At 50.2% G+C, this 16,065-nt stretch overlaps 2 protein-coding genes across 18 annotated transcripts in view; one reads left to right on the top strand and one right to left on the bottom strand.

Moving 5' to 3' along the window:
- Positions 1–3,362: 3,362 nt before the first annotated feature.
- RNF227 (ring finger protein 227) lies at positions 3,363–5,497 on the top strand. Its single transcript, XM_081162526.1, has 3 exons — positions 3,363–3,944; positions 4,048–4,136; positions 5,412–5,497. Exons 1-2 carry the CDS (start codon positions 3,425–3,427, stop codon positions 4,101–4,103), a joined length of 576 nt encoding a protein of 191 aa, XP_081018652.1. The 5' UTR covers positions 3,363–3,424; the 3' UTR covers positions 4,104–4,136; positions 5,412–5,497.
- Positions 5,498–6,141: 644 nt separating this feature from the next.
- Positions 6,142–16,065, bottom strand: part of CHD3 (chromodomain helicase DNA binding protein 3) — a 25,538-nt gene continuing 15,614 nt past the window's right edge. For 6 of the 17 annotated variants that reach the window (XM_081161643.1, XM_081161655.1, XM_081161654.1 and 3 more), the window contains exons 22-40: positions 15,836–15,960; positions 15,403–15,634; positions 14,947–15,113; positions 14,323–14,500; positions 13,601–13,666; positions 13,067–13,152; positions 12,788–12,921; positions 12,119–12,263; positions 11,774–11,936; positions 11,531–11,652; positions 11,293–11,428; positions 11,081–11,182; positions 10,774–10,902; positions 10,289–10,397; positions 9,962–10,094; positions 9,445–9,686; positions 8,248–8,411; positions 7,894–8,020; positions 6,142–7,420 (exon numbers count right to left, since the gene is read on the bottom strand). In XM_081161643.1, coding sequence (XP_081017769.1) covers positions 7,180–7,420; positions 7,894–8,020; positions 8,248–8,411; positions 9,445–9,686; positions 9,962–10,094; positions 10,289–10,397; positions 10,774–10,902; positions 11,081–11,182; positions 11,293–11,428; positions 11,531–11,652; positions 11,774–11,936; positions 12,119–12,263; positions 12,788–12,921; positions 13,067–13,152; positions 13,601–13,666; positions 14,323–14,500; positions 14,947–15,113; positions 15,403–15,634; positions 15,836–15,960 — 2,801 coding nt within the window. In that variant the 3' untranslated portion in view covers positions 6,142–7,179. The remainder of the gene's footprint in view (positions 7,421–7,893; positions 8,021–8,247; positions 8,412–9,444; positions 9,687–9,961; positions 10,095–10,288; positions 10,398–10,773; positions 10,903–11,080; positions 11,183–11,292; positions 11,429–11,530; positions 11,653–11,773; positions 11,937–12,118; positions 12,264–12,787; positions 12,922–13,066; positions 13,153–13,600; positions 13,667–14,322; positions 14,501–14,946; positions 15,114–15,402; positions 15,635–15,835; positions 15,961–16,065) is intronic. The other 11 variants (XM_081161646.1, XM_081161651.1, XM_081161645.1 and 8 more) reach the window with 9 other exon arrangements.

Raw genomic sequence — 16,065 nt, 5'->3', positions numbered from 1 at the left:
CCTTATAATTACCTTCAGAGGCAATTTAGAAACCCCTTGTAAGAAAACTTACTTTATTGTCATACCTTATTTACTACATTCATTTATTTTTTTTAAATATGCTTTTTATTAATTTTAGAGAGGGAGAGAGAGAGAAAACATTGGTTACCTCAAGTACACATCTCAGGGACCGAGCTGCAACCTGGGCATGTGCCCTGACGGGGAATCAAACTGGCGACCTTTCAGTGCATGGCGCAATGCTCAAGCAACTGAGCCACAGTGGACAGGGAACCTCATCCATTAATTTAACAGAGATTTACTGAGTCCTACTATGGGATACAATGGTGAACAAAACCAGACTCAGAATGACCTTTGTGGAACTTACAAATGGGCAAAACAAACAACACTCAAACAGAGACTTTAGTTGTCCAAAGGCCAGAGGAAAGCCTGCAATGAGAGCTGACAGGCGAGTAGGTGTTACGAAGGTGAAAGCAAGAGGGTTGGGGAACAGCATACAAGAAAGCCTTGTAGCAGAAAAGAACATACAAGCCAAAGATCTCCAAAGCCAGAGTGTCTAAAAAGGGAATGGAAGCAGAGCGTGAGACATGGGTGGGTTCAGAACATACAGGGCCTTATAGGGCACTTTAGAATATTATCTTTATCTTAAGGACAGTAGGAAACCTAGATCAGTTATCTATTGATATACTTCCAAAATTTAGTGGTTTGAAACAACTTCTAAGCACAAACTTCTTCATCATTCTTTTCATAATTCTGTGGGCTGGCTATGGGCTTCCTCTGCTGTGTTCATCTAAGCTCACTCATGTGGCTGAATTCAACTGTCAGGTTGGCTGAGCCAGAAAATCCAAGATGGTCTCACTGGTACATCTGGTTCTTAGTGCTGGCTGTTGGCTGGGGCTCCTCAGTTCTCCTTCATGTGGCCTCATCCACCACTGGTTTAAATTTCCTTATTTGGCGGTCTCAGGGAAATATTGCAAAGGGACAAAGGCAGAAACTACAAGGTCTCTGAAGGACTATGCTCCAGAATTCATCACTTCTGCCACATTCTATCAGTCAAGCAGGTCATGAAGCAAGCCCAGATTCAAGGGATAGGGAAATAGATCCCAATTCCTTCTCCTCAATGAGAGAAGCAGCAAAGTCACATTGCAAAGGAATTGGGAGCTCCTAAACTACCATCACATTAAAAGGTTTTTTTTTGTTGTTTTTTTAAATCCTCACTAGAGGATTTTTTTTTTTCCATTGCTTTTCAGAGAGTGGAAGGAAGAGAGGAGAGAGAAACATCAATGTGAGAGAGACACATCAATTGGTTGCCTCCCGCACGAACCCCGACCAGGGCCAGAATCGAACCTGGGACACCCTTCAGTCTGTGGGTGGACACTCTAATCACTGAGCCAAACCAGCTAGGGCCACATTAAAAGGTTTGAAACGCAGTGCAAGCGGTGTGTGGTAGGACATGATTGAGTTTGAGACATAGGAAGATCACTCTAAGCAGTGTGGAGAAAAGCTTGCAGAAGGCCAGAATGGCTGTGGACTGGCTGGTTAAGAGGCTCTTACCAGGGTCTAAGTAAGAGATGATGGCAGCTTGGACTAGGGTGGTGTACTGGAGATGGAGAAGAGTAGGTGGATTAGAGGGATATTTAGGAGACAAAGTGAACTGGGCGTGGTGATGTCAGTAAAGGAAGATGAAAATGAAGGAGGGGTCAAGGATGGCACCTAGGTTTCTGGAGTTGGATAAAGAAAGAAGTAGGAAACACTGGAAGAAATGCTGATTTGGACAAGGAGATCATCAGTTTGGATTTTTGAAGATAAATAAGAAAGAAAGTCAAGCAAGTGACTGGATATCGAGGTCTGAATTACAGAGGCTTTAACTGTGAAACACTTTGGGAGCATTTATATAATCAAATCTACCTTAAAAGTTTAAGATTTAATCACCAACTGGAGATATTAAAAGATGTGAGACCCCTGAACACCATTCCAAAGAGAAGTTCCAAAACAGTTTTGAATTATGACAACATCATTGAAATAAGTAGCTAGCTTCCCCCAAGTGACCATGAGGACAATACAACTCAGAAGTTCTGAAATGTTTGCTTAAAAATAATGGTATAGTATACCTCCTCACCAAGATTACCCTCTAAGGTTTTAACAAACTAGTTAAAAAGCAAAACCAACTCTACATTGCCTATTCTGCCAGTTAAATGCCATGGGTCTAGTAGAGAAGCCCATCTCGTATTGACCAAGAGAGATGGGGGTTGATAATGCTGTGTAGTGAGAAGTTAAAATGAATACAACATAGGCTGGGGGCACAGGATAATTATAGCTAATATGTGGTGTTTACTTTGTGCCAGGCACCGTTCTAAGCTCATTCAATCCTATTATTATCCACATTTTACAGAGGAGGAAACCAAGGCCCAGAGAAGTTAAGTAACTTGCTCAGTGTCACAACTAGTAAATGGTGGTGGCTGGGATATGAACTTAAGCCAGCTGGATCTATATATTAACCCCCACACCAGAACCTGGATTGCAGGTCCAGGAGAGGAGGGTGAGGAGGCAGCTGGGGATGGGTGTGGCACCACGAGGGAATGTGGGCTGTGAGTATTATGTCCTGTTTACCTGTGAGGGAAGTCAGACCCCTGAGTCAGAACTCATTCTGGGCTGCTTTGCTGGGGCCATCATTGTGTGTGGGTGTCCAGGCCTGGCTACTCCGGAAGGAAAGGATTCCCAGGATTCCTAAGGCCATGGTCCTGAAATCTATAAGTCCCACCTAAGGCTGAGATGTCAGTTGGTAGTTGAGCAGTTTGAGAAGGAAATTTGGGAAGCCAGCCTTACAAAAACACGGGGCAGAGGGGTGGGGGTCATATATACTAAGCAGAGTTGTGGGCAGAATGAGAGTTACTGCCAGGCAGCGTCCATTCAAACACGCAGGAGCCCACGAAAGACTTGGCAGAATGGGCACTGTCACTGGCTGAGGAAGTTTGGATGGGGCTGTGTGACCAACTGAACGAACAGGTCCAAGGGACTGTAAAGATCTGTGCCGGTGGCTGAGGTGGGGCACAGGAAGGGGACCGGGGATTTGCACCTCCATATAATGGAGGAGCGCGGGCTTTGTGCTGAGGGATGAAGGAATGGGTGGAGGGAGTAGAGGGCTGTGTGCCTCTGATCGCTGCAGTCCTGGCACTACCAGGGCCTCCTACCCCCCTCCCCCCCAGCTCAGCCAGTGTTGACATTCCCGGCCTTCGGCTTCCACCGCCCCCACGCGTGCCGCCGCAGGGAGCGGCCTGACCACTGCGTGACGACTCGAGGGGCGGGGTCTCATTATTAAAAGGGGCGAGAGGCCGCGGCGCCCGCCCCAAGACCCGACCCGGGTCCCAGGGAGCAGCAGTTTGTTCTGCGGACAGCGTTGGCCGCGTTCGAGTCTGCGGCGGGCACCATGCAGCTCCTGGCGAAGGTGCCGTCTCTTCCGGAGCTGGGAGAGCTGGACTGCGACATCTGCTACCGGCCCTTCAACCTCGGGGGCCGCGCGCCGCGCCGCTTGCCCGGAACGGCACGCGCCCGCTGCGGCCACACGCTCTGCACCGCCTGCCTGCGCGAGTTGGCGGCGCGCGGCGACCGCGGCGGAGCGGCCGCGCGCGTGGTGCGCTTGCGCCGCATCGTCACGTGCCCCTTCTGCCGCGCCGCCACCCCGCTCCCGCGCGGTGGGATCACGGAGGTCGCTGTGGACCCGGACTTGTGGTCGCGGTTGGAGGAAAAAGCGCGCGCCGAACGTGAGCCTGATGAGGCTGGTAGCCCGGTCAGGGAAGGTGATGAGGCCTACCGGAAAGCCGACGATGAGGAAGAGGAGAGCGACAAAGGGTCGGGGTCAAGGAGCGCGGGGTGGCGCGCGTTCCGACGGCTCTGGGACAGGTTGCTGTCACCCGCGCGCCGCTGGCGGCGCCCGCTGCCTAGCAACGGTGAGGGGCCATCCCGGGAGACTGCGGGGGTGGGAAGGCGGGGAGAAAGCCCAGGATTAGACTGCCTCTTCCCGCTGCCACTAACCCTTCTTCTTTCCCCTAGTTCTGTACTGTCCGGAGATCAAGGACTTTGCCCGTATGACTCGCTGCACGCTGTAACCACGGGGCCCTAGAAGCTGAGGCAGAAGGAAGGTGGGAGCTGCACTCTCAGGGCGTGCTGTAGTTCAAGCGGTTGATGCCAAGGCTACCCCCTTTCCCATCCCAGTATTGGCACTGATGAGGAAGTGGAGCCTAGGGCAGGAGGGAACGCCCTGGGAGGTGTTGATGCTGAGCTGGGGAGGCTCCTAGACGAATCGCCCCCATTTGCTGACTGTGCCAGCCTTACACACTCAGGATAGAGTGGCCCAGGAATGATAAAAACAAAGTCTGTGTTCCCGTGGGAAGACGACAGATTGTTTCCTTAGCTGTGACTTGGCTTTCATCCAGGGCAGCTCTGGTGTGTGGGAGCAACAAGTCCCATTTTAGCAATTGTGTCAATGGTTTAAAAATTTCAAAAAGATGGAACAGGAAAGAGGCTGATTTTCATGTCATGTTAATCTCATTTCTCCACCACATAGGAGAATTGAGAAAAATAAGCTGTTTGCCCCACCGCCCCCCTTCCCCATGCTGGTATGCCTGCTGTTTCCCCACTTTCCTGCTCCCAGTACTGTATTCCTAAAATTATCAAGATGCTTTCTGCCTTGCTTCATTTCAGAATCTCCCTTCAACCTGTTAGGTATCAGAAGGTCCAAAGAACAGTAATCTGAGGCACCTAATTAGGGCCTACTCAAGGATGGAAGGGAGAGACATTCAGTAAAGGCATCAAGTTTTAAACTTTTGATATGTTTTTACAGTAATAGGGAAACACTGTCACTACTGAAAAAAGATGCTCATCATATAATTTTAATCTTGTGTCCCATAATTGGAGTTCTACTGTATGCCATGAATTGTTTTAAAACCCCATCAGTATATTACAGTCAATGGGGGCTTGTTGGAAGTGCAAAATCTCAGGATTTCACTTCAGACTTACTGAATCAGTACCTGCATTTTAACAAGAATCCCAGCTGATCTGTGTGGACATAAAAATTTAAGCATCAGTCCAAGTCCTAGATGCTCTAGGATGTTACCATTTATGGGTGAAATATTTAGAACACAAATGGTATTTAATAAATTACGATTTTATTGAAGGTTCTAAAGTGAGTCTGTTGCTGAGGAAATCTATATTCTTCATGTGCATAGTTGCATTTTCCTGAGTTAAAATGTGAACTTAAGTATAAACCTCAATTTTTGTAACCGTATTTTAGCTTTTTTTCTTGTCTCAGCTTAAATGTTCCCTTTTTTGGGAGGCCTTTCTTAGCATTCTACCTGGTGTTGCCCCTTCCCTCAGAAAACATAATGCCGTTTTATGTTCACTGCTTTTATTTTCAGATAGTATGTGTTTTGTTGGTGTCCCCCAGTAGAGTAAGCTTCATGAGAGCAACGACTGACTTGTGACTGTTGTATCTCCAGGGCAACAACAGTGTTAATGTATAGTATGTACTCAATAAATGTTTGTTGGATTTATCTTTCATTTTTTAACACTCAAAAACTAAGTGTCTGACCTCTTTCAGCCTCTGAGCAGCCTTGGTAATGAGCAATACATGTCAAGGAAGTGTCTAGCAATTCAAATACTTAGCAAGCTGTGGAGATCTGACCTGCCCCCCCTCCCCCAAAAAAGTACTTCTGCACACTTGGAACTGAACCTGTAGAGCTTTGGTGACCTCTACTGACACTTGTGGGAACTAAGCAACTTGAAGGTGGAAAGGATGATCAAAAGGATGAATAGTAGTAGGCAGCTCTGAATCTTAGCAGGCAACGCCTCACACACTTCAGTCTAGTAATCCCTGCTCTCTCTCTAATCTCAACCTGAGGCCTGTGTAGGTATCCTGCTGCTCACCCTCCATCTCTAAACTGAGCTCATTACATTAGGGTTGGGGTTGGAAAAAGAGCCTCAGAGTTTCAACTGATGATCCGAGAAATAAAAATGAGAAAAAGGTAGTCATGAGATTTTAAAAAAGAGAAAAAGATGGATAATATGAAACAGCAGAAAGTAACACACTTCTTTCCTTATCCCTCCCCCCAGTCAAAGAACTCCCACTCAAAAATAACAGAGCACACAGAAAGGAAAGTATAATTTATATGTACAACCAATAAACCTGATACAGAAGAGGGGGTTGGAACAGACCAGGAGTGAGTGTGAAGAGACTGGGGAAAGGGCAGCAAGAAACTGAAGGGGCAGCGAAGAGGAAGTGGGGAGGTTCGCTATGCAAACTGCGACTCTCCTCAGCCCCTTCTGGGGAGGAGGGTGTATGTGCCCATGTATCCCCAGCCTGCTCTCCATTATTTTGCTCTGGTCCTAAAAGCAAGGTAGTCCCCTGACTAGGCCCCCTGCCTGATCCACTCAAATTTAGTCTGTATTCAGGCCTTCAGGAGAAAGGGGAGAAGTTCTCAAAGAACCTGAGCCCCAGAGCTGGGGGTTCTCCCAACATCTGGCCCATTGTGTTCTCTCCCACCCTTTCTAGGTTACCTGGGTCCCTAGAACAGATTGGGGAGCTCCTCTTTGGCTTGAGGGAGTATCACCCAACCTTTACTCTCTTTGTAGGGGTGGTTCTTGGTCCCTGTGGAGGGGGTAAGATGCCCAACACAAGATGCCAGTACGCAGGAGGTAACTAAGCCAGTGAATGGCGCCTTTATTCTGAGGTGGAACAGCAATTGACTCCCTTGTAATTGCTCCACACTCTAAGGAGAGGTAGGGGAAGGAAACATGCAGCCACCCCTCCTCTTCCCTTCCTCCCTCCCAGGGCTGTCATCCCTATCTAAAGTTCCCCTCCTCTCTTCAAAGCTCCTTTCCTCCACCAAAGTTTCTAAAGGCCAGGTAATGCTAATCCCCCACTTCTGCACAAGATGGAGAGCTTATATTGTAAGAATAAAGACTGGGGAGCTCCAACTCTTTCCTCCCCACAACCATTTACCGGGAAGCTGTGTATGTTTGGCAGTGGGGGATAAAGGTACTTGGAAGACCCTGCTAACCATCTCCTACCTAGACCTCTTCTCACCAGCACAGTCTTCAAAGCGTGGTGGGAAAGGTGTGCAGGAGTGGAGAACGACAAAGGGCCCTTCTTGGAAAGAGGCGTCGTAAAGAGGGGCAAAGGGGCTCCTAGCCCAATGGTGGCCCAAGGGGTGGGGAAGGCGGAGGATTGGCAGCAGGCCCCAGACCCTGAGCTGGGGGTCGGCCTCGGGCACGGGGCCTGGGTGACGGGCAGGCCTGGGATCCAGTCAGTCGTCTATACAGATCACCTCCCCGGCTCGGGGCTCCTTCCGATCCAGCCCGTCTGCCACCAATGCCCCCACCATTTCCTTCTCTTTCTTCACCAGCACTGGAGGGCCGTTGGTGGCGGCTATTGGAGAAGGGGATAAGGAAGTGTCAAATCCCTACTTCACTCCCAAACACCACTTTCTGACAATAGTATATTCTCATTTCTAAGTCACCTCATGCCACTTGCAACTGTCCAGGGTAGGGGTGGGAAGACCAAGGCAAATGCCTCTCCCTGAGATTCCCCCTTGTGCCACATGGTGGAACATATGCTTCAACTCTCACTATACCCCTTTTTCATTCATATTCTCTTTCCCTGAAGTAGCCCAGATGGAGGAGGCTCAGGTAAGAGGTACTAAGCTGCAGAACCACTGAAACCCTGGATGAGGTTTTTGACCAAGGGAAGAGAAGCTGAGAAAGGGGTGGGAAGAACAAACCCCAGAATCCATTCCATAAAACTCTGGGTACTTCCAAGGAAATGAGATGGGCTGGAGCAGCAAAAAGGTAGCTAAGCAGGGAAAAGCTTGGAAAAGGAGGAATGAGAGGAAGTCAGCTAACCTGTGATGAAGGACCCTGCAGGCATCTGGCTGTAATTGGCGCCTGCGGCGGCCAGAGCCCCTACGGGAGCGGTGCTGAAGGCCGCCCCGTACCCCGGAGGTGTAGCGTAGGGACCCGGAGGAAAGACCTGGAATAGAGAGGAAGCTCAAGTTAGTCCACAGTTGGAAAGAAAAGCTGTAGGGAAAATCTTATGGGTCAAACTCCAGAACTACTGAGGGGTATGATATACGGGAGACTCAAGGGTGATGAGTACGCTAGAGTAAATCATTTTTCCATATAGTATAGGATTCAATGTAAGTATGTATGTGTACAGGAGTACCAAAAGGGAGACTGGAGTTAGGGAAAGGAGGTTACCGGTGTGGGGTGAGGCTCCGTGCCCTTGCTGGCCAGCCGGCTGAGGATACTGCGCTCGGACATCTGAAGGCGGGCTGCGATGGGGGGTATTCGAGACAGTGTGGCTGGCAGGCGGGTCACGTCTGCCTTCATGTCGCTCAGCAACTCCTCCAGCTGGTTCAGAACTGGGGCCCAGGCCACAGAGAAAGAAGGGCAAGAGAAAGACAGGAAAAGGAAGAGATGGAGCCAGGAAAAGAGATGAGGAGTCAGATGGACAGATAAAGTCAGAAAAAGAGAGCGAGAGGACACAGATGTCAAAGAGCCAGATGAAAATGATAGAAGTACACAGAAAAAGAGAGTGACTCAGTGAAGGGGGGAGTAAGTGTCAGGTAAAGGGGCAGAAACCAGATTATCACAGAGACAGATGGAGAGAGAAGAAAGGAAAAAAAGGGAATATGGAGAAGAGGGAGATAGGGGAGGACATTGGAAGACATGGGGGCGGGGAGTTGTCAGAACATCCCATACTGGAAGAGTGAGGTTTGGGGTTGGGGATGTTGGGGAGGAAATAGGAGGCATGGGGAGGTGGTAAGTGGTGTCAGAGGTTTAAGGATCAAGGTTTTAATATGTTAGGGGGGAGGGAGGTTAGAGGGTCAGCATTAGGAATTAGAACAGGAATCAACGGGTCCAGGAGTCAGTCACTACATCAGATAGGATTAGGTGGTTAAAGGGCTTTGGAATTTAATATTTTATTTTCAAGGTAAGAGGGTTTGGAAGGAAGGGCTGAAGATCAAAGGGAAGTTTCATGGGGAAGGGTCAGAGGGTGCGATGGTGGTAATTTCCACCTCGTGGAGTGAATAAGATGTGAGGAATGTGATTTGTGGGATTGGGGATAAGAATTTTTGTGGACTCCACACAGGCCAAGGCCCCAGAAACGGTGCTATTAGCAAGTATGGCAGGCATGTGGGTTAGCAAGAAGTTCTGCCCTTTGGAGGGGATGTGGCACAGTCTCATGGAGTCCTGGGGAGAGTCTCTCTCTTAAGCACTGATGTGAATGCTATTAGGCATGGATGAGGGTTGGCTGCCCAAACCCTAGAGGCTAAAAGCCAAGGGGGTACCAGGTGGGTCAGGGGTGAGGTTAGAGGTCAGAGGGGGGCGGTTCAGAGGGTAAAGGGGTCAAAGGGGTGGGAAGATTCTGAGGGGTGCGGGGTGAAGACTTACGCAGCGTTGTGGGCCCTCCCCCGCGCGGGGCCGCCGCGGCCCTTACCCTTGTGCAGTACGGCGTTGGCCGGCTTGTTCCCCGCCAGCGACTCCTTGGAGAGGTGCTGGTGGCTCTCAGCCAGGCACTCGGCCTCGGCGAAGCGGGCGTGGAGGGCCATGGCGGGGTGCGCCGGCTCCTGTGATAGGTTCAGGTAGGCCGCCCGCCGAAGCTGCTCCTCAATCACCAGCGCCTGCTCCAGGAGCTGAGGGCATGGAGAGAGGGAGTTAGTGCAGTGTCTGCCAGCAGTGGGTGAGCAGATGGTGAGCCTGATGAAAGGCGGGAGACCACACTGCCCTCACTGCTGACACCCCCAGCTCCACATCAATACCGAACCTAGCACCAACCCAGATCCAGACCACAGTCCCAAACACAAGGTTACACTCCAGTTTTAGCCTTAAGCAGCAGTCCAACCAGATGTGGGCCCACCTCTGACCCAAGCCCCTCTTCAACATTGTTCCTTTTGTCCCTCGTCCCCACCTTGAATCTCCGGGCCAGAAACTTATTTTTCATCTCCAGAAAGTTCCCCTTATTGGCTTCAGTTTTAAATGGCTCATTGATAATGGCAAACTGAGCATCATTCTGGATGTCCTGCCACCGTGCGTAGCCATGGCTGCCAATGAAGGAAGAGAACCATCAAGGAATTTAACAGGGATAGGAGCTGGCTGTGAACATTTCTTCCTTTTGGCTTGATCTCCCCAAAGGGTGGCACTATGCCCCCTTCCCTGGGTGTGGACTCCTCTTCTCTGTAATTCCCCTCTTTCCAGGTTGTAAGAACATTTTCCTTGTACTTGTATCAAAGGATACAGAACAATCCCAGCCAGAAGCCAATAGTCATGTCTTCGGTGCCAGATCTCATTGAGTTTCCCCGAAGAAATAGCTGCCCGTTCCTCATTCTGCCACAGTGTGTGAAGCTCTGAAAAGAGGGTAGAAGACAGATAAGGCATCAGGAATTTTCAAACTACATCCAGCCCAACAAACAGGTAGAGATGAGGGAACTGAATAGTGGTAGAGGACACTAAGGACTCTATGAGGAACAGGTCAAGGTTAGAGTAGGGTTAGGAATAAAAGTAGTTACAAACAAGGTTCAAGTTAGAATTAAGAATAAAGGTAGGATTAAAGACAACTTTGGAGTTAGGAGTACACTTAAGGAGGACTGAGGGCAAGAAGCAGAGACAGCACACACCATTTCACTGGCAGTTACTTGGAATTAAAGGCCTCAGGCAAAACGAGAAATCCCACGAGGATGAGCAAATCCCAGTGAAAAGTAGGTGTAAGAAACACTCCCTCACCTGTAAAGCCACCATCTGCAATATTGAACATGAACCGTGGCTTCTCTGCCTTCTCCTCACGTCGTCCATTGGATCGTGGCTCATCTCGAGGCCCAGATCGAAGCTCCCGGCTCCCTTTAACATCTTCTACTAGGGCAGATGGGGCAAAGCTCACACCTCAGGAGTCTCCTTCCAGGTCCCAAGACTACTCCCTGTACTCTGCTGGAACTTGGAACAGCTACCCACCCAGGTGCCAGGCATTTGGTCCCTCAGACTCCACATCCCGATTCCCTCAGGCTCCCAAGTGTCCAGTCCTTCCACCCATTACCTCTCTTGCCCAAATCCCCTGTTTCCCCCTCCGGCCTCTCCCTGTGTTCCTGTCCATCCAACGGCTTCTCCTCCCCCCTCTCTCCTGGCGTCGACTCTGTGGCTGTGGGAGGGGATAAGGGACAGGAAGGGAGGATGTCACCCTCATTCTCTGACTCCAGAAGAGGGAATGCTCAAATTCTAAGCCCATTACCCCTAAGCCCATACACCCACCTGACTTCTCTCTGTCCCCCCGGTACCCAGGTTCAGGCTCCATCTCTCCAGGTACCCCTGGCTCCTCATCCTCTAGAGGAATCTTCTTTGACTCCAGCCGTTCCCCAAGTGATAGGGCTGGGCTGGGGACATCAGCCTGGAAGGCAACAATGAGTCCAGATGAACTGGAGGGCTCCCAGACACCTGGCCTCCAAGACCCCCCACTCCCTCTCCTCAGGGGAGCCAGGTAGCCACACACCTCTGTCTCCATCTTCTCCCCAATTTTGCTATTCTTCTCTGGCTTCTCTTCCTGGTTTTCAGCTTCATCCTTTTCAAGTGGTGTCCTTATGCCATCTCCTTTCTCACTTGGAGCTGGAGTAGCTACAGGGGGAAGGCAGAGTGAAAAGGCAGAAGCTCCTCACCTTTGACTCCAACCCCTCTGTCTAGCCCCATCAGATAACCGGCCTCATCTCCATCTCTCCCACCATGCTGACTCAATTACCAGGTTTAGAGGTGCATGGACTGTTTGTAACAGAAGCCTCAGGGGTGGTGGGAGACGTTTTGGTAGGAGAGGAGGCTCTGGAGGACCGCTTAGAGTCAGCACTGGGGTCAGGCATCAGCTCAGGCATCGACCAGCGCCCATTGATGTGCTCAAACTCCTGTACCTGAGGGGAGAGGGGGAGTCGTAGACACAGGGATAGGCTTCAGGTTATGGACACATAGGAAGCTCCAGTCCCCTCTGTCTCGTCTCGAACCGGCCTGAGTCTGGAACTCAGGGATGCAAGGCAGAAGAAGGACAGGGCCCCGGCAGCCAGCTTGGTTCTTTTGGTGAGGGAAAGACTGATACCTTCTTCTTCACGAGAGACATGACTCCAATGCGGGTCAACACTTGCTGGCGACTCAGGCCCTCCCGAGGGACCCCGTCAGCAAATGTTTCAGAGCCGTCTGCCCCAGGCTCACAGAGATGGCGCATGAACAAAGACACATAGGCCCTGAGGAGCATGGGGATGGAAGGTGAGTTAGAAGAGCCTAAAGAGAAGCACAGGGATTACAGAACCCCTAAACCCTAAACTCCCTGGGCGCCTCCAGGGTCCTCCCTGAGCATCTCCAAATCCTAAACCCCCATCTGCCCCTCCCCTTGTTCTTCCGTTATCTCCTCGGCTTTGGTACTTTGTTCCTAGGCCCCATCAGTCAGCTCTTCATCCTTTCCACCAGCTCCCCTGCCTCGTTATTATGGCCAAGTAAATGTGAGGCGAGGACAGTCTGGGTGAGGCTCCTTTCTTAGCCACCTCTTCCATGGGGAAGGAAGCCTGGCCTCTCTACTCTAAGCTCGTCTGAGGGAAGGTGGGTCAGGCTAAGCCCACCCCCCAGGAAACCGAGCCAGGAAGTGTTGTATGGCAGGGAGCATGATGATCAGCTGAGTAAGATCACATCATATGGTGGCCAAGAGGAAGAAAGTTAACACCCAAAGCTCTTACCCTTTCATCCAACTCTGTCCCGTATCACCCACACTCACTTGAACTCCTTCTCAGTCTTGCCCCTTAGGTCTCGCACCAGCCACTGAGTGGTGAAGGCATCCTGTGGTGGCATCCCCCAGCGCATCACAGCATTGAGAAAAGCCTTCCGCTGACGGGTGTTGAATCCCAACACCTAAGGATAGGGGAGAGGAGGGACTAGGTGATGATGTCCAGGCATCTCATTTCTTGGTCCTCTCTCCCCTCAGTGACTTGATTTCCAACCCCCAACCTTCATTGTCTCCTTAGGGAACTCTTAGGGGCCTGGGCCCAGCTTTCACCTCAATGTTGCCCCCAACTCGAGCCAGCAATGGAGGCAGTGGCTTATCCTTTTCATTCCGGAGCTGCCTCTTTGACTGTCGACGCCCTGGATAGGGGTGACCCCAGTTAGCAGGTCCACCACTTCTTCCACCCCTCGGTCCTTCCCAACACCCCATTCCCACAAGATACAGAACTCAGGGAAGGCCTGTGTCATGTCTGAGGCACTTCTAATTTTCTTCCAAGCACTTTCAGAACTACTAACTCAGTAGGTCTAAAAGAATCAAGTCATATTGAAAAATTAGTAGTAAATATTTGATGCAAGCAAGATTACGGATGGGAAAGTAAAATGATGTAACCTTTCTTGATCTTTCACATCTAAACCTGTGCTGCAAATTTTAACAATGGCGAGGTTAGAGATATTTCTTCCTTTCAGTTCATTTGTAATCTTTACTTTTTCTACAAAAAAATACGGCATTTATTTATATAAAAACAGTGGGCTTAAAGGAAGTGAGATGGGAAGAGACGTGGTAGAAAGTCAGGAAAACAGATACCACCTTCAGGACGCTCGTCGAAGTCTTCATCTTCCTCCTCTGATCCCACCGAATATTCTGACTGGTTATCTGCAAGGGAAAATGGCTCAGTGGCCAGCAATGGCTCCCTGGACAAGCCCTTTCTGCTTGGATGTCTCCTGGGGATGCTGGATGCCGGCCCGCAGTCTGACTTCGGGGCCTTATATCCTGAACCATGCTCACCCACCAGCAACTTTGTCTCTGAGTACCTCCTGAATCCTGTGATCCCACTCTAAACAAGGACTCCTGGGTGTGACATGTGCCCTCCACAACCACCAAATAGTTTATTTACTGATTTTTGGTTAATCCTCACTAGAGGATTTTTTTCCATTGATTTTTAGAGAGAATGGAAGGGAGGGAGAGAGAGAAACATTGATGTGAGAGACACATCGATTGGCTGCCTCCTGCACACACCCCAATCGGGGCCAGGGATCGAACCTGCAACCCAGGTATGTGCCCTTGACCGAGTGTATGGGCTACACTCTAACCACTGAGCAACACTGGCCAGGGCTCACCAAATAGTTTAGATCGCCTGCAAATCCACCTGGCCTCTGGGTAGCTCCTACTAATCCTTCCTAATCTCCTTCCCCTTTAGGAAGGAAGGCCCTGACCTCTAGAATTCTCCCTTTCCTACTAAATGCCCCCTAGCCTCCAGGCCCCTCTCCTCAGCACTCCTCAGTTCCTTGCGGGGAGGAGGCAGTCCTCACCTTGGTCCTCTTGAGCAGCATCATTGTAGTTAACTTGCTTGCGGACCCGCTTGCCCTTGCCGAGATTTCGGGCTAGGTCTTCCTGTTGCTGCTCATAGTGATGCCTCAGCAGCTTTTCCCAGTAGTCAGGATCCACGTTCTCCTCCTGCTTGATGATCTCTCGTTCGATCTCCTCAATCTGAATAGCAGCAGAATGAACGCTGGTGGCCTCCCTCTCACCCAGTCCCTTCGCCTCCTGCTTCTTAGATGTCAACTCTGGGCAAATTCTCTGGACACTGCACATTTTCATTTTCCTTCTCTTACCTTCAATATGCTTCTCCTCATTATTTCCCTTTTCTAAACCTCTCCTCTGGTGCCCTCGGCATCGCTCCTACTCTGACTCAGGAGGTACCCTTTCATATGTATCAGTGCTTTCTGTGCCTACGTCTCTCCCCAAAGTCCAATTTGACCCATCAGACCAAGAAGCTGGCTGTGGTCCACTATTGCTCTTTGCAGGGCACTAAGGTAAAATACCAGATGAAAAAACAAGAGAAAGGGGATCTTCCTACTTCGAGGTCCAGTAAAGGACGTGCCCTTCAGGGTTGGCCCGGGACAGACAATGCCCACCTAGCCCCAGCTTCTCACCTTGTCTTCCTCCCGCACCACATATTGGGCCACCTTGAAGGAACTGAGATATTCATTCATGTTCTGCACATCAGTGTCTTCAGTCGCATCCTGGTTTCGGTCCAACAGCCGAGCGATGGCCTCGTTGTCATAGTGAATCACACTGCTATCCTCCTCCTTGTTCTCCCCTGGTGGAGGTAGGGAACAAGAGGGGCCTCTTGAGTTCCAACCAGAATCTCAGGCAAAACTTTGAAAAGATCAAAGAAAGCATTCTACTTTTCTTCCCTTCCACAGGAGCTCTGAAGGCCCTTTCCCTGGAAGCCAATGTAGCAATTTGTTGTTTTCAACTCTACATGTAAGGAAAGAGGCCTTCCTCCACAGACTGAACAGAGTAGTTTTTCTTCAAGGGTTTCAGAAGAGGAGTGCTCACAGGAGAGCAGGGGCCAGTTTTCAGGAAGCTGCAAAAGAGGTTCTCACCCTCATTTTCATCCTTAAATAGTTCTTCAGTGCCAAATTTGAGGATGTCATCCAGCTCCTGTTTGGACATGGAGCCCGCCTTGGAGCCCAGCCCAGGCCGCACCACCAGATGTGTCAGCATCATCTTTCTCTTGGCCACTTGTGTGATTCGCTCTTCCACTGATGCACGAGTCACAAACCGGTAAATCATTACTTTGTTGGCCTGACCGATTCTATGAGCGCGGCTAAAGGCCTGCAGGAGTGGGAGAAAATGAGGATGGGCCAGGGGAGTGGCAGAGGAGATACCACCCACATGCTCAGGAAAGGAGGCTGGCAAGGAAGGGTCTTCTACCTGCCCCCCAAGAGATTTCTGACCCCAGAACGTGACACCCTCCTCTGTGAACCCATGTCTCCTTGCCAAATGGTGCAAGAGCTCTAGAAGGCGAGTTCCCACCTGGATGTCATTATGAGGGTTCCAGTCAGAATCGAAGATGATGACAGTATCTGCAGTGGCTAGGTTGATGCCCAAGCCCCCAGCTCGGGTAGACAGAAGAAAGCAGAATTGTTGTGCCCCAGGAGCTAGGAGGTGTGAATTAGGAGATAAGGCTTTTCTTATAACCAGCAATTCAGCCTACCTGCTCCTAGATGTTCCCTGACTATAAACAACCATGCCCCCAACTCAAA

Source organism: Miniopterus schreibersii, assembly GCF_964146895.1.
Source record: "Miniopterus schreibersii genome assembly, chromosome: 16".
NCBI lineage: Eukaryota > Metazoa > Chordata > Mammalia > Chiroptera > Miniopteridae > Miniopterus > Miniopterus schreibersii.
Note: the sequence above shows the minus strand (reverse complement) of the source record. Positions and strands in the feature narration are given on the sequence as shown.